The sequence below is a fragment of the Hyperolius riggenbachi genome, chromosome 10, assembly GCF_040937935.1.
Source record: "Hyperolius riggenbachi isolate aHypRig1 chromosome 10, aHypRig1.pri, whole genome shotgun sequence".
Lineage (NCBI taxonomy): Eukaryota > Metazoa > Chordata > Amphibia > Anura > Hyperoliidae > Hyperolius > Hyperolius riggenbachi.
Window position 1 is genome coordinate 207,406,172 of NC_090655.1, and position 20,437 is coordinate 207,426,608.

General features: G+C 45.6%; 1 protein-coding gene and 1 pseudogene across 1 annotated transcript in view; one reads left to right on the forward strand and one right to left on the reverse strand.

Moving 5' to 3' along the window:
• The window catches only part of LOC137534269 (zinc finger protein 721-like), a 377,767-nt pseudogene that overhangs the window by 44,343 nt on the left and 312,987 nt on the right, over nt 1–20,437 (reverse strand).
• The window catches only part of LOC137535790 (zinc finger protein 420-like), a 60,956-nt gene continuing 51,824 nt past the window's right edge, over nt 11,306–20,437 (forward strand). The window contains exons 1-5 of the mRNA XM_068257692.1: nt 11,306–11,408; nt 13,526–13,682; nt 15,135–15,326; nt 15,407–15,530; nt 17,698–17,795. Coding sequence (XP_068113793.1) covers nt 13,605–13,682; nt 15,135–15,326; nt 15,407–15,530; nt 17,698–17,795 — 492 coding nt within the window. The 5' untranslated portion in view covers nt 11,306–11,408; nt 13,526–13,604. The remainder of the gene's footprint in view (nt 11,409–13,525; nt 13,683–15,134; nt 15,327–15,406; nt 15,531–17,697; nt 17,796–20,437) is intronic.

Genomic DNA, 20,437 nt, shown 5'->3' on the forward strand with positions numbered 1-20,437 from the left:
GTGGGGAGTGCATATGTAGAGTATAGTACTACTGTGTAACAAAGTAAACCTGAGACAGATGAAATTAAAGTTTTATACATACCTGGGGCTTCCTCCAGCCGCCTTCAGGATAATCAGTCCCTCGTTGTCCTCCTCCACCACCTGGATCTTCTGCTATGAGTCCAGGTACTTGAGTCAGTCAAGCGTAGTGCGCATGAACACACTCCGCCGTGAGCGTACTACACCTGTGCAGCACTATTGCGCAGGTGCAGAATGTTCCTGGCTGTGGGAGCGGCATGCGGCCGGACAGCGCTGACTGGCTGAATTACCAGGACTCATAGCAGAAGATCCGGGTGGTGGAGGACAGTGAGGGACTGATTAGCCTGAAGGGGGCTGGAGGAAGCCCCAGGTATGTATAAAACTTTACTTTTCATCCGTCTCAGTTACCCTTTAATTTGTAGTCACCAAACCAAATTTTAATAACATATCAAATTATTTTATTTCATCAGCAAAGGGAGTGCATACATTTGCATAAATCAGCATCAATGCAGAATTATTTCCATCTCGTTGACCATCTCTATTAGTCACATAGCTACACATCAGGCTTTATTCTTACAGCATAGATGTTATTTAGTATATATAAGAGATTCCTGTGTACAAATCATATATACAGTCACAATCAGATGTGTATATCTGACCTTAAAAATAAGGGGACTGCTTTATTGAAGCAGCACAAGTAACTAATTTTGATTGGTATATTTCATTTTTGTGGACTAAGCACAGCTATTACTGTATATATACATTATTTTTAATGACTATTATCTGAGAAATAGAACATTTTATCATATTTTCTATTTTAATTACAGTTACAAATTCATTAGGAGTCGGAGTCGGTGCATTTTTTCCCGACTCCGACTCCAGGCACCCAAAATTGCCCGACTCCACGACTCCACGACTCCGACTCCACAGCCCTGGTTTTATGTATAAGGATGGCCACCCCCCTGGAGAAAGATGAGTGTGTGGCATTATAATAGTGTCCAACCCACGGTTTTTTTAATGCTAGTATTTTGCTGCCATGCAGATGGGTCTCCGTTAGAACACAGATCTGGGGTTTGTGATTCTTGAGGTAATTAAATACTAAATACCTTTTAACCTTGGAGTTTAGACCCCTAACATTCCATAATAATAGTGTTGTCATCTTGAGGGTATACTATATACATTTCATACAACATGGTAAGTAATACATAATTACCGCCTGAGGTTTGCGTGGTGTAAAACACTGAGCATGCACTCGAGTCAAGCCAGCCACATGCCGGAGCTATATGAGGGAAAGTGGAGAAATGGTCAATAACAAAAAAGAAAACAGTCATAACATTAACAACAGTAGGCCCAAACAAACAGTGGCCTATAAATCCCATAGCCCCCTCCATGCTACGCCCTAACAACCTGTCTGGAGTAGCTTTGGATCCCTAAACTTGTCCCTTCCCTAACTATCCGTCAGGGGGCCGGGTCGATCAAGGAGCAGCCCGCGTTACCTACCACCGGGCTATAGTAGGGGGGTGCCAAGAGTAGTATGGAGAGGAGGAGTAAGGGAGAGGGATCCGCTGCCTGGCGCCTTCCAATCATACCGAAAGGTGCTAAGAAGTTTCACTTAGTTAGCATTATTACTTAAACCTGAAACTCGACTTGCTGTCAATAATAACCATAAAGAGGTGGCGTAGTCACTGACACGTCTAGTGTGTCAGAGGGTCAACATTGTATATCTGCGTACCAGAACACTGATTACAGGCTAAGCCTTATGCTGGGTGTGAAGAATAGGCCTAGTAGTATATTGAGGGAGGATGAGTTCGGGTGACTCTAACCTTCTAAACGCTAGACTATCAGGGCCATTATTGTTGTATACCCCACTAAATAAACGCACGCTATGGCACCCACTGAATCCACCGCTATGGTATGTGTGTGCCCAAATACATGTGTCCTGAGATTGCACCATTGGTGGTGTTACTCTGGCTAAAGAGAGAAAAGGCTGGCAATCATCAGCATAGTTCTAGAATGTTCACAACTGTAGAGATTGTAACAGCTCTGCTGCTATGAGGGTGTTTGAAGGCACAGCAGTGACCTCCAGTGGGCGAATATAGAACTACTTTCCCTGTAAAGTCATGTTTAGATATAAAGCTGCCAGGAGACATCAATCACAGTCAAAGTTATAATGACGGAGTAATTTTAACGTGAGGCACTCAGTTCAATGCCTCCATTTGTTGATGTAAGTTTGCAAGGCCATTTAACAGTTATCTGAAGAAAGATATTGTCCCCTCCGGTCACAATGTGGCAAGGTTAAAGAAGCAGTCACTTATCCGGGGAGAGTGTCTAGCAATGTTAAAACATATTCTATGTAGTTGCAAGGCCCTTGAACAGTTATCTGGTAGCTGAAAGAAGTATTATTCCCTCTGATCACTAGGCGTCAAAATTAGATAGCGGTCACTTGTCCGGGAGGGTGTCCAGCCATTTTGAAACATCTTCTGGTTTTTCAAAAATCTTGACTGTCTCTCCGTCTTGTACCCGCAGCTTAGCGGGGAATAACATCGCGTATTTCAGATTACGTGCCCTCAATTTGGCTTTTACTGGTACAAAGGATTGCCGCTGTTTTTGTGTTTCGATGGTATAATCAGGAAACAGCATTATTCTAGTGTTCTCAAAGCTGAGCTCCCCAGCCTGTCTAGCGGCTTCCAAAATAGCATCCCTGTCTTTAAAGTTCATAAGCTTAAAAATCACTGGCCTCGGGGGTACACCTGGTGGGCCTTGCTTAGCCGGGATTCTATGGGCCCGTTCAATAACAAAGTGTGCCGAAAAAGTGTCCTCCGGGAGCAGCCTCTTAAGTAGCATTTCAATATATGAAGAGATGTCCTTACCTTCAGCCCCCTCCGGGAGGCCCAGTAGCCTCAGGTTGTTCCGCCTGTTTTGATTTTCCGCGTCCACCGCTCGGTACTCCAGAGCGGTGAGGCGCTTATCCATGCGGGGAATGGCGGCGTCATGGGCCTGAACTAGGTCTTCTGTGTTAGAAGCGCGCCTCTCCAGTTCTGTGGTGCGGGACCGGATTATAGCTAAGTCCTCACGGAGAAAGCCGAATTTAGAATCGAGGTGATCGAATTTCTGGGTGAGGGTGGCTTGGCAGGTCTGTATGGCGGCAAGCAGGTCCACTGTGCTCGGGGCAGGGTCAGATTCCTCCGCTTCCATGTCTGCCGCCTCCTCGTTCTTGCTAGGCTTAGCGCGGGCGTTTTGCTTAGGTGGGGCTGGGGTGGCTGGAGCATCAGCTTGTGACCCACCTTTGTCAGCCTTATCCCTTTTGGAGGCTCGTTGCGCCATAGCGGTGGAGTAAGGAGATGGCCGGTTCGCCACGTGGGTATGGCGGGAGGGTCCCGGCAGGAGGCACCCCGTTCCTTCTGTAGCGGCGTCAGCGACTTCTGCCGCGGCCGATTCTTGTTCCCCAGGATCTGGCTCGGACATAGGAGCTATGCAGGTGCTGGATATGCTGTTCAGGACAGGAAAGTGAGTGAAAGATGGAGGTATGGGGCATCAGGCAGCGGAGCTCACAAATCCACGTCCGCCCCGGTCGTTGCTTCATTTTGATACGCAAGCCCCTTCACCACGGCAAGGTAACAATCATGAAGGGAAATTGACACATGTACATGCCTTTTGTTTTGTTGTTGCAGCTGCAGTGCAGCCAGAAAAATTAGGCAGGCATGTACACGCACCAGAAAAATTAGTATAGCGGCTGCTGCTAGCAGCGGCCTTAAAAATTCAGGAATCCACCTGGAGTCCTGGACCCTGTTGGTGGTGGCGGAGAGGGCAGTCAAGCGGCCTGCAGGCAGAGACGCTGTGTGGGGGGACTGACTTAATCTTGGGGCAGGCAGAGATGCTGTGTGTGGGGGATGACTTAGTCTTCGGGAGGGCAGTAGCCCTCCGGGATCCATTCCTCATTCATTTTGATAAAGGTCAGGTACTGAACACTTTTGTGACTTAGGCGACTTCTCTTCTCAGTGACAATGCCTCCAGCTGTGCTGAAGGTCCTTTCTGATAGGACGCGTGAGGTAGGGCAAGACAGAAGTTGGATGGCAAATTGGGACAGCTCTGGCCACAGGTCTAGCCTGCGCACCCAGTAGTCCAAGGGTTCATCACTGCTCACAGTGTCTACATCCACAGTTAAGGCCAGGTAGTTGGCTACCTGCCGGTCCAGGCATTGGTGGAGGGTGGATCCGGAAAGGCTAATGCGAGGCGTTGGACTAAAGAATGTCCGCATGTCCGACATCACCATGAGATCGCTGGAGCGTCCTGTTCTTGCCTGTGTGGACATGGGAGAAGGAGAATTACTGGCAGTGGTACCTTTATTGCATTGTGCTGTGACATCACCCTTAAACGCATTGTAAAGCATAGTTGCCAGCTTGTTCTGCAAGTGCTGCATCCTTTCTGCCTCCAGGGGAGTTGGTCACATGTCCGCCACTTTGTGCCTATACCGAGGGTCTAGTAGCGTGGCCACCCAGTACAGCTCATTCCCCTTGAGTTTTTTTATATGGGGGTTCCTCAACAGGCTGGACAGCATGAAAGATGCCATCTGCACAATGTTGGATCCAGGAGTACTATCCATCTCCTCTTGCTCTTCCTCAGTGACGTCAGGTAAGACCTCCCCCCCCCCCCAGCCACGAACAATACCACGGGAACATTGAACAGCACAAGCCCCCTGCGATGCCTGCTGCGGTTGTTCTGATGCCGCCACCTCCTCCAAAGAAACACCTTCCTCATCATCAGAGTCTGACTCCTCTTCCCCACACGACTCTTCCTCCTCCTTCCCCTCTGCTGCCGCAGGTGTTGAGGAAACATCTGGTTCTGATGAGAATTGATCCCAGAACGTTTCCTTCCTTAACTGTTCCTGTTCACGCTCCTCCACAGCTTGATCCACCACTATACGCATGGCACGCTCCAGGAAGTAAGTGTAGGGGATCAAGTCACTGATGGTGCCTTCACTGCAACTCACCAGGTTGGTCACCTCCTCAAACGGCCGCATGAGCCTGCATGTATTTCGCATGAGTGTCCAGTTGTTGGGCCAGAACATCCCCACCTCCCCAGATTGTGTCCTTCTACTGTAATTGTAGAGGTACTGGGTGACGGCTTTCTCTTGTTCTAGCAGGCGAGACAACATAAGGAGGGTCGAATTCCAGCGAGTCGGGCTATCGCAAATGAGGCGTCTCACCGGCAACTTGTTTCTCCGCTTAATCTCGGCAAAGTGTGCCATGGCCGTGTAAGGCCGCCTGAAATGCCCACACAACTTCCTGGCCTGCTTCAGGACGTCCTCTAAGCCTGGGTACTTTGACACAAATCTTTGAATGACTAGATTCAGAACATGTGCCATGCAGGGTACATGTGTCAGCTTGCCCAAATTCAACGCGGAAATGAGATTGCTGCCTTTGTCACACAAAACGTTGCCGATCTCCAGCTGGTGCGGGGTCAGCCACTGATCCACCTGTTTGTTAAAGAGAATCTGTATTGTTAAAATCGCTCAAAAGTAAACATACCAGTGCGTTAGGGGACATCTCCTATTACCCTCTGTCACAATTTCGCCGCTCCTCGCCGCATTAAAAGTGGTTAAAAACAGTTTTAAAAAGTTTGTTTGTAAACAAACAAAATGGCCACCAAAACAGGAAGTAGGTTGATGTACAGTATGTCCACACATAGAAAATACATCCATACATAAGCAGGCTGTATACAGCATTCCTTTTGAATCTCAAGAGATCATTTGTGTGTTTCTTTCCCCCATGCACTGAAGTTTCAGGCTGCTCTTTTCTTCTTGCAAACAGCTTTGCTCTTGTTTGTAATTCCTCAGTATGTGAAAGCCCAGCCAGCTCAGAGGACGATTTATCCAGCTGATTAGAGCAGCTTCTCTCTTATCTCTTATCTAAATAACACACAGGCAGTGTGCATAGAGGGGCCAGAAAGGGTGAGTTCATAGCAGAACCACAACACTGAAGAACTTGGCAGCCTTCCAGACACAGGCCGACAAGTCTGACAGGGGAAAGATACATTGATTTATTACAGAGACTGTCATAGTAGAAAGTGCTGCAGTTAGCCAGAACACATTAGAATAGCTTTTGGAACATGTAGGATGATAAAAAACAGGATGCAATTTTTGTTACGGAGTCTCTTTAAGAGCAGCCAGGAGAGCTGCTCCAGTGTGACTCTCTGCTTTGAGGCAAGACATGTCTAAGATGGCGTGACACAGTCGTACCTGGCATGCAGCATAGGCCCTGGGGCTGTGTAGTTGGAGAGGAGATGGCAGCACCAGTAGAGTTGAACTGCCACTCAGCCAAAGAGGAGGATGACGACAGCGAAGAGGATGTAGCAGGAGGAGAGGAGGTGGCAGGAGGCCTGCCTGCAAACCGTGGAGGTGTCACAAGTTGGTCCGCTGCACAGCCACGTACTTCTTGCTTCCCATCGGTCACCAGGTTGACCCAATGGGCTGTGTAAGTAATGTACCTGCCCTGACCGTGCTTGGCAGACCAGGCATTCGTTGTCAGGTGGACCCTTGACCCAACGGTGTGTGCCAGAGATGACACCACTTGCCTCTCCACTTCACGGTACAGTTTGGGTATCGCCTTTTTAGAGAAATAATTGCGGCCTGGCATCTTCCACTGTGGTGTCCCAATGGCCACAAATTTACAGAAGGCCTCAGAGTCCACCAGCTGGTATGGTAACGGCTGGCGAGCTAACAGTTCCGCCAAGCCAGCTGTCAGACGCCGGGCAAGGGGGTGACTGGCAGAAATTGGCTTCTTCCACTCAAAGATTTCCTTCACAGACACCTGGCTGCTGTGGGCAGAGGAACAGGAACCGCTCAAGGTCAGAGACGGAGTGGAGGAGGGTGGCTGTGAAGGTGTAAGGAAGAAAGGGGCTGAATATGCTGCACCTGAAGGAGGAAGAGGAGAAGGAGGATGGTTTTTCTTTTGTGTGCTGCTTTTGCTCGGGTGCTCTTCCCATTGCAGTTTGTGCCTTTTCTCCATGTGCCTTCGTAAGGCACTTGTCCCTACATGGGTGTTGGCCTTTCCACGGCTCAATTTTTGGAGGCAGAGAGAACAGATGGCATTGCTCTGATCTGAGGCAGACACATTAAAAAAATTCCAAACCGCTGAGCCCCCCTGGGGTGATGGCACTATGTTCAGCAGCATCTGACGTTGAAGGGCATGTTGGCTGGCTGTACATAGGTGGCGATACATGACGCTGAAAACTGCCACCAGCTGTTTCTGACAACGAGCTCCCCCTGCTTCTTTCAGGAACTCGTCTCCTCCAATTCTTCTCTGACTCTCCCTCTGAACTGTCCCCCTGTTCATCTCCTCTATTGGGAACATACGTGGCATCCGTATCATCCTCATCATCATCATAATCATCCTGCCCAGCTTCGCTTGCATCACACACCTCCAAAACTGCACCAACAGCAGGTACTTCATCATCCTCCTCCTCACACGTTACATCCATAGTGTCGCCTAACTCAGACATATGAGGTGGTGTAACTTGCTTAGCGCCTTCATCTGGTTGTGCAGTCACACAGGTGCAGTTAACAGGTATGCACGAAGTGGTATATCACACTGCGTGCACTCACGTAGGTAGGTGGGTGCACTGAACACAACAAGTAGGTATATGCAGTGATGAGGTGGGTGCACTGAACACAACAGGTAGGTATATGCAGTGATGGGTATTACAAATGTGAACTTGTCACACACACGTACCGTGAACAGGTACAGTGACTGGTGGTATTAACAATGCGTGCGCTCACGTAGGTAGGTGGGTGCACAGTGAACAACAGGTAGGTATGTGCAGTGATGGGTATTACAATGTGCACCTGTCATACACAGACAGGTACCAGACAGGCACAGTGACACTGCGTGCGCTCACGTAGGTAGGTAGGTGCCAGTGAACAACAGGTAGGTATATGCAGTGATGGGTATTACAATGTGCACCTGTCACACACAGACAGGTACCGGACAGGCACAGTGACACTGTGCGCTCACGAAGGTAGGTGGGTGCACAATGAACAACAGGTAGGTAATTATATGCAGTGATGGGTATTACAATGTGCACCTGTCACACACACAGGTAGTCACTGAATGTACTGGGCCTGGCTAGCAGTGGCACACACAGTAGGAATTACCAAGGCTGTCTATGCAACACAAGTGTCAGTGGGACACACACACACACAAAAATAGATCACAAGAACAAGATTAGCTCTCAAAAGAGCTGTTGAGGGGTGCTTTTTTTTAGCAATAAGAATAAGCAAGAAGCAAGCAAAGGAGCCTACAAGAGCCTAACTAAGCTTTCCCTACGAGAGTCTGCAGCAGCTTTCCCTTCTCTAATTAATGCAGGCACACTAGTGAGTCCAAATCCTGACGCTACCTGCCTTTTATAAGGAGGGGAGTGGCTCCAGGAGGGAGTGTAGCCTGATTGGCTACAATGTGCCTGCTGACTGTGATGTAGAGGGTCAAAGTTGACCCTCATGATGCACTATGGGGGCAACCGAACTTCCGGAAAAGTTTGCAGTTCTCCGCGATCGCGAACCCCCGGAAGTTCGCCGGGAACCGTTCGGGCTATCTACCTGCAACGTCCTTTCACTGATCAGCAATCTACCAGCTATACTGGCAGATTACTGCTAGTAAATTATGCCCCCTTGACATAGTACAGGCCACATAAGCCAATAAGTGTGGAAGGATGCTGTAAGACTGCAAGTGAGGTTTGGGGAGGTGAAGGGTGTAAGATTGTTGAGAAAATGGTGATGTGCTACATTTATTTTGGAAACAAGATGAATGATGAAGAGTGATAGTGTGCCTTTAAAGTATACCCAAGGTGAACCTCTGGTCAATAAACGAATACTTACCTAAGAAAGAAACCTTTGCATTGCAGCTCACAGACCCCCGAAACAAATCCGAAAAGAGCTTGTCAGATTGAAGATCCAGGGTGCGTTTCCCTTCATGCACAAGTGTGGCTGTACTATGCCTCCCCGAGTACTGCTGCAACAGCGCCCTTAACGAGCTTCTCGCACATGAGTGATTATGTGTTATTGCGCAGGTCTGGCATGCTCGTTCACGAAGAGGACCTTGGCCTGCATCTTCCAGAGGGTCCTGGCGAGGGGTAATAGTAGCAAGGATGACACAGAAAGTCTCTGAAGGATCCAAAGGCTTCCCTCCTCTTAAGGTGCATACAAACGTCCAGTTTTGATTGGTCAATTTTAACATGTATGAGAGTTTAACTACACTAACTGTTCATATTATTCAAAATCTGTTGGCCCTCATACTACTTTGAGGTGGTAAGATTAGCCAATTAAAATTGCATGTGTCATGTGTACATGTACTCTTAGGTAAGTATCTGATTTTTGACCCGCATGTGCAGAAGACCCCGAGTGACGAGACTTAGCCAGTTACTGGGGCTGGTTACGGCTGAACTGAGGCACACGGGAGGACGGCGAGGGACTCACCGGTGCTTATGGGGCTGGCTGGTGGTTTATTTTTTAACGTCTCTGGTTTCTTTCAAAGCGGATGCCTGAAGTGAAAGAGATATGGAGGCTGCCATATTTATAATTAATCATTATCAGTTGGCTGGCATCCTGCTGATCTTTCATGCATCAGTAGTGTCTGAATCACACACCTGAAACAAGCATGCGGCAAATACAGTCAAACATCTGCATGCATGGTCAGGGTCTATAGTTAAACGTATTAGGCAGAGGATCAGCAGGACAGCCAGGCAATTTGGATTGTTTGAAAGAAAGAAAATAAATATGGGGTGCTAGTCTACTTTAGGTGACCCCCAGTAGGAAACCTCATAGGGAACAGTTCTCCAATCACAGCACCATCTAACAGCACAAAGCATTGTGATTGGCCGAATAGTGTGGGCGTAGTTTGTTACAACCTATTGGAAACCTAGCAATTTGAGAGGGCGCTGCCCACCCAAACCCATTAGCGGAATTTTCCTATGAGCTTTCCTGCTGAGTCCCCTAAAGCAGACTAGTACCAAATATGGCAGTCTCCATATCCCTTTCACTTAGGAGGCCTGATGCACAAAGTAAGGGTAAAATTGGAGAGCGCAGGCAGCTCATGGCAATTTTACCAGTACTAACAGGAAGGGGGCAGAACATTACCCTGTTAGTACAATGCGTGTGTTGCTATGGTAACAATATGCTGCAAATGTACCGCGTTTTACCTCAGTAACATACTGTCCCCTGCCATTAGCTGAGGTGCTGTTTCGGGGTTTAAAGAGAAACCGTAACCAAGAATTGAACTTCATCCCAATCAGTAGCTGATACCCCCCTTTCCCATGAGAATCTTTTCCTTTTCACAAACATGTTTCCAACTGCCAAAAAAAAAACAAGTAGCATCTTCTTCCATTGACATCACCTGCCAGCAGTCAAAATGTCACCATGTGGTAAATGTCAGAATGTAAATCAGGGAGGGGAAAGATTTGGCAAACACTGACTAAATCATTTATACATAATTATTGTAGAAATTAAGCACTTTTTTATTACATTATTTTCACTGGAGTTCCTCTTTAACTATTTGGGGCAGTGTTACACTATTTTTGCTCCAGTGTGACTTGACACCTATACTTTATATCCACTTGCTTGTGGTAGTGTACTGTCCCAACCAAATACTGCTGCTAAACCTAGTTCAATCCACACTCCAAATAATCAGCTTCTCCCCATAAAATAAAACATCAACTATTGTGAAGTGGCCAGCGCGGGTATGCACACAAATCATCAGCGCCTTTTTTTTAACTCCCACATTTTAGCAAGCCCTATTGGCAATATGAAATGCAAATGTACGTTTGAGTTGGAGGTAAGGTCAGTTCAGAAGGCCTTTTCAGTCTACAGCACCACCTATTTTTTTTTATCCTAATCCAATAAATGATAAATGCATTATTACGATGTCATCTGCTGTTATGATTATTAAGAAGCTCTGGAACCCTTCTGTGCTCGTCACTTCAGCAGCCAAATTCTTCCACAAACTCACTTCAATTCCTCCCCCTGCTCAGCTGCATAGACACAGGAGTCCTTTGGAACGCATAATACAGCCAAGGGTCGGAAGTAGAAGTCACCTTTTCCCTTTAGAAGGCACAGAAATGAATTATCGGCCTGCGCCCTCTGCTGGTGGGTGATGCATTCTACATGTACTCTCAGCTACTATAGATTTCTGGTGGTTCTATTTTTAGCGGATAAAGCAATAAGACGGCGGCCATTGTTGTGTAGCTCACTTTACAGGGAAGGAAATAAAAAGTGGCCATTTTATCGTGGTTTACTGGAAGTGGCAAAGCAGAGTGATTAGACAGCAGGCTTTGTCCATTGTGTATCTTCTTCTACAGAAAATTCAAGTATGATTGAACCGATGAGAGCTTCCTGGAAACAGGTAGTACTGAGAACTGCATAATAATACCATCTCTAGAGGTCATGGAGAAATTACACCATTAGTCACAATTGTATTTTTTTAAGTCACTATACATATGTCTGTTTAGTTGGAGTGTATTGCTGTAAGCCCATTCAATGAATATTCCTCCATTCACACTGAAGTGAAATTACATTTGCACTGTTATTATTATTTATATAGCAACAACATCTTTCATAGCGCAGTACAAAATAAATGTTGGGGAGCATAGATACATGAGATGTTCAAAACTCTGTACAATCCGGACATACATCATCAGTGGCGTAGCTAAGGAGCTGTGGGCCCCGATGCAAGTTTTACAATGAGGCCCCCCAAGCACACTATACACAACAATTGATACAGCGCACCAAAACCTGCCAATGGTAATTACAGTGTCAAGGGTACAAGAAGGGGATAGGGAGCAGTTTGGTAATGATTACCACTATTTAAAGCATATATAGAAGTGATTATTATGAGCACAGGACAAGTAGAAAGCTAATACTGCAGTTGAGGGAGGGCCTCTTGGGGCCCCTCTGGCCCAAGGGCCCCGATGCGGTCGCTACCTCTGCACCCCCTATTGCTACGCCCCTGTACATCATCAATACAAGTACCAACAGTTGGTGTGGTTTGAGACATCACCAATACTGGTACATTTTCATATAATAAATTGCAGCAGAAACAAGTAACAGGAGGAGGTTTCTGCCCTTTCAAGCTTACAATCTAGATGTTAGTGGGGTGGAGACTCTAGGGGAGGAAACACAGGAGTTAGTGGATGAGGCAGTGAGCTTCCAAACCGCATACATTTGAAATCAGCACCAGTAGATTTGCGTGCAGGATACAGCCAGTATATGGCTGATCCTGCTTCTGCACAAGTCCGGGCCAAGGTTAATTACTATTCCCCCTCCAGGCCGCCATGGATAGTGGGGGAATGATATAATTTGGCTTCCAGCGATTGCTGGAGGCTGAATTATTGTGTTTTTTAAGCAACTTCTGCTCCGTCAACTTAACTCACTGAGCGCCGCTGTAGATGTGATTCCCATTATAGTCTATGGTGGCACCCAAATCGAGCAGCACTGAAAAGCACTGCTCCGACCTACACCAGTTTATAGGCTTGTCTGAACAGATGTGTTTTGAGAGTTTGAAGGTTTCCAGACTCAGGATATGATGGACAGGCTATGGGAGAGAGTTCCAAAGGAGAGGTGACGCTCTTGAGAAGTTCTGAAATGAGAGGAGGTGACCAGGCTAACGGACAAGAGGGTCACCTTATTACTTTTATGCAAGTGCTAATTACTGTTGTATTAAAAGAATCAATTCACAAGCATTGATAATATCCAGATCCTCCATGTATCAGTTTACACCCCATGTGGACATCTATTGGCCACTAAATCCACATTTTCTTACATTGCTTACCTAATAGTATATTGTTTGTATTAAGATGAAATCTAAATAATGAAGACTTCCACCTGGAAAAGAAAAACATCTCATTACAGGTTTTTTTTTTTGCCAGGGTTGTGTTTCTGGGATTTACATGAAAATTGATAAAAGCTAAACAGTACATCACTACACAAACAAATGGAAATGGCTACACATGTATCATTTCTGATTATTATATCCAATAGAAATGAATGTTATGGCTTCCTAAATCTATGTCAGCAGTGGTTTCTAAAAGCCCAGATAGCATTAATTGTCTCTGCAAAGTGCTGTCTGTACAGATCCAATCTGTCACCCACATCTTTGTAGAATATTAAACCTCAGAATTAGTGTAGGGTACTAAACCTTAGCGATTCCTATAAGGAAACAAACCAGTATGGTTTAGGTGACCCACTGGGAAACCTCATAGGGAAGTTCCAGTAATGTAATTGGTTGCTGTTTTAACAGTTCTCCAATGACAACTTCCTCTAGAAATTTTAGTCTCGGCATTCAGGCTCGGGATTGCCACTAACTGCATCTTTTTTCACACCGAGCCTGAGTCAGGAATACCACCAAGGAGGTTAAAGGGGTGTAAGATTGGAAGTTACATAAGAGTACGTCACGTGAGACTCTAGTTATTAATTTTTATGTGGGGTTCAAGTCGCTAACCAATTGCATATTTTGATCTATAGAGGAAAGTCTTGTGACTTCATAACATTCATCACATAAGAATGAACCATTCACTCCTCAGTGATGACTAATCAATAGAAAATGAAAGGAAAACGGGAGAAGATGGAAGATAGGATATTAAGCCTCACCTTGGAGATCATCTGCTTACTGACTGGAGAGGTGAGGAGGATTCTGGGAATGTAATATGATATTAAGGGCCATGTCTTATAGGTGACTGCAAGGAGTTTCTACCACTGGCAGCAACATTAGAATGTATTGATGTATAGTGGTAGCTACTAGTTGCTGCAAAACATTGCTAGCAGCATGATTGTCTGTGTCTGATATTCCATTAAGTATCCCTGAACCTGAAGTGAGTAACTTTTTTAAAAATAAACACATGACGCAGCTGCAAATGAATATTGCACACTTACAGTTCCTCTTAGAAGCTAACCATTTTCTTCTTACAGTGATCCCTTTCAGTTCTAACAAAATTTTGTCAGAACTGAAACATACCAGTTGCTGTCAGTTATATATTAGCAGCTGTCAGTTACAACTGAATGTGCAAGGTAATGTCCATGTTTCCCTATGGCTCAAATGGGCAATATTACAGTTTAACAGTGTGCTGACCAGGAAGCTGTTAGGGAGTAATAGCCATTTTTAAAATGGAGGACGGAGAATTCCATTGATCACAGTGGACAAATGGGGCACAGGAGAGGAGAAAGAGATTGAGTAGACCACACAGGAGGTAAGTATGACCTGTGTATGGTTATTTTGACTTTTTATTTTCAGTTCAGGTTCTCTTTAACCTTCCTGGCGGCAACCCCAAACATAGTCCGGGGAAAGCCGCGCAGGAGGATTTCTCAGGCCCTGCTGGGCCGATTTGCATAATTTTTTTTTGAAACACGCAGCTAGCACTTTGCTAGCTGCGTGTGCACTCCGATCGCCTGATCGCTGGAGGCGATCGGATCGGAGATCGCTGGAGGCGGTCGAAGCGGGTGGGGGGATGCCGCTGCACAGCGGCTATCATGTAGCGAGCACTGGGCTCGCTACATGATTTTAAAAAAAAAACCGTAAAGAAAAACCTGCTGCGCTGCCCCCTGGCGGTTTTTAATAGACCGCCAGGAGCGTTAAAGGTTACCAGAGGTGAAATTAAAGACTGTTCTTTTACTTACCTTGGGATTCTTCCAGACATACATGAAATGGAAAACCTGGAAAAATGTGTATGTCAAGAGGCTATATTACTGTTACTTTATACATTTTGGACTTGTAATTAGGTATGGATGCAAAACTGAAAAAAGGCACCTTTGTTTCCAAATAAAATATTGGCACCAAACATTGTACTAGGGAAAAATGTTAAATGTTGCAATAACCGGGACAAATGGGCAAATAAAATGTGTGGGTTTTAATTACGGTAGCATGTATTATTTTAAAACTATAATGGCCAAAAACTGAGAAATAATGATTTTTTCCATTTTTTTTCCTTATTTTTCCTGTTAAAACACATTTAGAATAAAATAATTCTTAGCAAAAAGTACCCTCTAAAGAAAGCCTAAGTAGTGGCAAAAAAAACAACAAGATATAGATTGTTTTGTTGTGATAAGTAGTAATAAAGTTATTACTCATAATATGCAGGATTACACAGTAGTGAAGAAAGCATCTAGTGAATGTGCAGTGCCTAGAGGCTACATCTGTGGGTCAGGAGGATGGAGCAGCAACCAAAATGACAAGACAGATCCTACTTCTCAGTGTCGGACATCTCGGAATAACAGCTACCAGAAGATTTTAAAAGTCACTAACAAGATCATTGAGGTGCTGACAGGAGAGGTGAGCAATGCTGGAAATTATTGTCTACTAACAGCGGTAAATGGATGTGTTTGAACAGTGGCTATCCTTGTGTGTGGCAGGTTTCTATAAGGTGTCAGGATGTCACTGTGTATTTCTCCATGGAGGAGTGGCAGTATATAGAAGGACACCGGGAACTGTACAAGAACATCATGCTGGAGGAACAGCTGCCCCTAATATCACCAGGTAACTAAAGACACTTCCATTACAGTACTTTTAAAGGTGAGAACAATATGGAGTATCTTTGATGTTTTCTACTGTACATCTCTATTTTTAGATGTAATTAAGGTGCAATTTTGTAATTCTGACACAAGATGGCATAGGGGGCTATTATTCCTGTTGCCCAACCACTATTTGGTGGTTATGACTGTTTGTAAGCACCAGATGGAGCTTTACGAATGAAATATTAGATGTTCAGAATTATATATTGACTAGTGACCTAAGACTCTTTAAAAACGGGCTCTAGGACTGTCTCCGCGTGCGCGTGTGCACCCGACCGCCACACACATATGCAGGACGCAGGGGCCAGGAGGCAGGAGCGGGCGTGTGCCCGCTCGCCCAGCCCGCCTCCTGGCCCCTGCGTCCTGTCTCAACGCCTGTGTCAGTGCAGGACGTGCACAGTAGCGCAAAAGCACTGACACACGGACATGGGACGCAGGGACACTTGTAGATTATTAGATAGGATTGGATATACCAGTCTTCTGGGGTCCCCTCTCCCCTGCATACCGGCCGCCAACCTGGCCAGGTCAGCGGCTTCTGTGCATGCGCAGGCACAGGACTGCGGCGTTCACAGTCATGCTTCTGCAGCCAGAAGCATTTTGCGCAGGTGCAAAAGTACTGCAATGACAATGCAAGCAGTGCGTCCGCATGCATGCGCAGAAGTCGCTGGCCAGGTTGACGGCTGGTATGGTGGGGACCCCAGGAGACTGGCTGAGAGTGGAGCTGCGGCGAGGGACACTTCAGCTTCTAGGGGCTGGAGGAAGCCCCAGGTAAGTAAAATATATATATTTTTTATTATTATTTGCCTCATGCATCCTTTAAAGGGATACTTAAGTTATCTAAAAAACAAAAAAGGCAGTTTCACTTACCTGGGGCTAAAGGCAGTTTCACTTACCTAGGGCTTCTATCGGCCCCCTGCAGTCGCCCCTGTGCCCCCACCGGGGGAGACAGGGGGAGTGTCCGGCACAGGCACAGTAGAGATTTTCACGTACCTTGCCTGCGCAGGATGATCCTGTCAGGGCAGGGGAGGTGCAGTAGCCGGCGACAGGCTCAGTTGCCTAAAGTGAAACTGAGCTGTGGCAGGGGACATGAGGATTGTTGAGTACCAGCACTTGCAAAAGGTGACTGCAGGGGGCCGGTAGAAGCCCCACGTAAGGAAAACAGCTTTTTTAGATTACTTAAAGGGAACCTTAACCCTGGCAAAGAAGTTTGAATCCCCAAGCGCCCTGCAGCCATCCTGTGCCCTCGCCACTCCTCGAGTGTCCTCCGGTCCCCGGTGCACATTAGTTTAGTTTTCGGCCGACTGGAAGTCAGCCCCCAGCCACGTGTATTCTTCCCCGCCTTGCCGACGTCAAGCGGGTCCTGCACCTTGACCTTGACACCGGCCAGGAAAAACTAAACTAACGTGCAGCGGGGAGGACACTTGAGGAGCGACGAGGACACAGGATGGCTGCAGGGGCTTGGGGAAGCCCCAGATAAGTGAACCTTTTTTTAGGTGCCAGGGTTAAGGTTCTCTTTAAAGAGAACCAGAGATGAAGCAACCTCATGTATTTTACCTTATAAATCAGTGGGAACATGACAGTAAACACCTAATCTGCTCTTTGTTACATTGTTCTCTGTTTAATTTGCCTGTTATCACCTCTAAGATAAGAATCCCGACTAAGCAGTCGGTCTGGCTTTGCTACAGAATAATTATAGCTGAGACTGTGTTCTTTGCTGTCTTCAAGTCCAAGCCTGCCCCCTGCTGGCTTTGCTCAGGAATCATTATAGCTGAGTCATTATAGCAAAGCCAGAATCAATGCTCAGTCCGGGATTCTTATCTCAGCTAGATAACAGACACTTTTAGCAGTGAGGATGGAACAGAGAGCATGGTAAATGTTTTCTCTAATGTTCCCACTGATTTCTATGGTAAAATACACAAGGGTGCTTCGTCTCTGGTTCACTTTAAGTATCCCTTTAAGAACTATAGGAAGGCACTACAGGGGAGCTTGAAGCAGGGGCAACATTGTTTTAGATTTATTTAGCGCTGACATTTCCACAGGATTTAATAAGCCATTCCCTATGCTTGTAAAGCTCTATCCTCTGATATAAACATATAGACACAATGTTGTCAGTCAGTGTGTGTTTCCTGCAGATGGGTCCAGTAACAAAAACCCACCCCAGACATGTGCCAGTCCTCCTCCTTCCTGGGATTCTTCACCAGAAAAGGAGCAGATTTTGCAGGATTATCAGGTAGGTGGAATATGTATGTATTGTTTTTGGCTTTTCATCTTTACCCAGTTGCAGCAGCAGTAGTTACATAAAGCCTGAAAGACAAAGTAATTTGTTCTTTACTCGGTATGGAAGTTGCTGACGTAGGTGAGAAACAGTAGCCTTCGCAGTTACTTTGTGCAGTGGTGTAGCAATAGGAGTTGCAGAGGTAGCAACCGCATTGGGGCCCTTGGGCCAGAGGGGCCCCATGGAGCCCTTCCTCAACCAAAGTATTAGCTCTTTATTGGTCCTGTGTGTGTAATAATCACTTCTATAGATGCTTTGAATAGTAGTAATCATTAACAAACTGTTCCCCATCCCCTTCTTGCACTTCTGTCACTGTGGTTGTCCTTGGCAGTTTTTGTTGCGCCGTATCAAGGGTTGCATATACAGTGCTAGGGGGGGGGCCCAATGTAAAACTCACACTGGGGCCCATAGCTCCATAGCTACGCCACTGAATTTGTGGCTGCTTCAGGTGAAATCACAGCGACCAGAAGCTAACTGTAGACTTTCACCTGGGTTTCAGTAACAGAGATTTTACCCCATTTGACCTTTTAAAGCAAACCTGGGAGATCCACAGGACCTAAAGTTAAATTCTTACCTCGGTAGAGGTACAAAGTCTTCCCACCTCCTGCTCCCGACCACCGATCCAGCCCTGAGACTCTCAGAAGTTTGTAGAAACTGCAGAAGCAGACCTGGAAAAGGGACTATTGCTAACACTAAGGGGTAGTTTACTAAAGGTTGGAGAACATACGTCATCAGGCAAAGTTGGACAGGAGTTTTAAAAATTCTTAGATGGGTTATTATTATTATTGATTTATGAAGCGCCAACATATTCCGTGGCGCTGTACAAAGTAAGAAACAAAAATGGGGTACAAAATAATACAGACAATGGTGTACAGACTTGGTACAAAATACAGAATTGGTACAAAATACAGAATTGGTAATTACAGTGACAAAAGTAACATGATGAATAAAATGTATAACAAATTGCAAGATACAAAATTAATAACAAATTCCAATACACAAAAGGGGAGAGAGCCCTGCCCTTTACAAGCTTACAATCTAAAGGAATGGGGGTGGGGGGTAGTACATAATATTCATACCTTGAGGCAATGGATTGTAACAGAATATTGCAAGGATATGTTAATACATGCTCTCATAATTTCTCGTCTGGACTACTGCAACATACTACTTTGTGGACTACCGTCTAACAAACTGGCCCCGCTCCAGTCAGTACTGAACTCAGCTGCTCGTCTCATTCATCTTTCTTCTCGATCTTCCTCTGCTGACCCTCTTTGTCAAGCTCTTCACTGGCTGCAAATTAACCAGAGGATTCAGTTCAAACTCCTAACCCTAACCTACAAAGCTCTCCACAATCTCTCTCCCCGGTACATATCCTCTCTAATCTCCAGATACAAACCCAATCGCAATCTCAGATCGGCACACAATCTTCTGTTGTCCTCCTCTAGAATCAACTCCTCACATTCACGTTTACAAGACTTCGCACGTGCTTCACCCCTCCTCTGGAATGCCCTCCCACAACACATCCGTCACTCGCCAAACTTTGTTACCTTTAAATGCTCTCTAAAAACACACTTGTTCCGACAAGCATATGCTCTACCTTAGGCCACTTCCCTTTGTACTAAGACCAAATTGCACTCCTACCAGGTATCCTAAAACACAAAGCCTCTCTATATTTGCTGCATACTACCCCTCCTCCTGTCCCCCCCCCCCCCATTCCCTTTAGATTGTAAGCTCGCAAGGGCAGGGCTCTCTCCCCCTTTTGTGTCTTGGTAACCATTATACATTTTATTCATCATGTTAATTTTATCACTGTCATTACCAATTCTATAATTTGTATTTTGTATCATTCTTTGTATTTTGTCACTAATTATGTATCTTGTATATTGGTGTACACCATTGTCTGTATTATTATGCACCCCATGTTTGTTTCTTACTTTGTACAGCGCCACGGAATATGTTGGCGCTTTATAAATCAATAATAATAATAATAATAATAATATGTAAATGGTTAGTAAGTCTGCTGTCTGCACCCACACACATACAGTGACAAGTTGAATTAATAAAGCCAAAATATTAAATAAAGTCACATTTTTGCGGTGGGTGTGTACACACAGTTCTAATATCACAAATTATTGTGAATTTGGAATGGGTGGGTGAAAGGAGGGAACATCGCTGCAAGCCTGCCACTTCCTGTCAGATTTTTAAAGGAGTGATTATGGGAACCAGGGGTTGGGGGGACATAGAGAGCATACCTCCCAACTTTTTGAGATGAGAAAGAGGGACACTTAAGCCACGCCCCTGCCACACCCCTGATCACACCCCATCACACCCCTAGTCACGCATATCATAAATATTTCATAAGAAAAATATGTTGTTTTATAATTCAAACCACACTGGACCTTTCTATCCTGGTTCATTTTCCTTCATATTAACATTTTAAAATTAGTAATATATCAATTTAAATGATGGGAATAAAGTGTAGGGTCAATCAAACACATTTTTTAGTGGAGAAGTATATATATTTACATAGAAAGAGGGACAAACTCCTGAAAGAGGGACAAATGAGGAGGAAAGATGGACAGTGGGACAGGACTCCC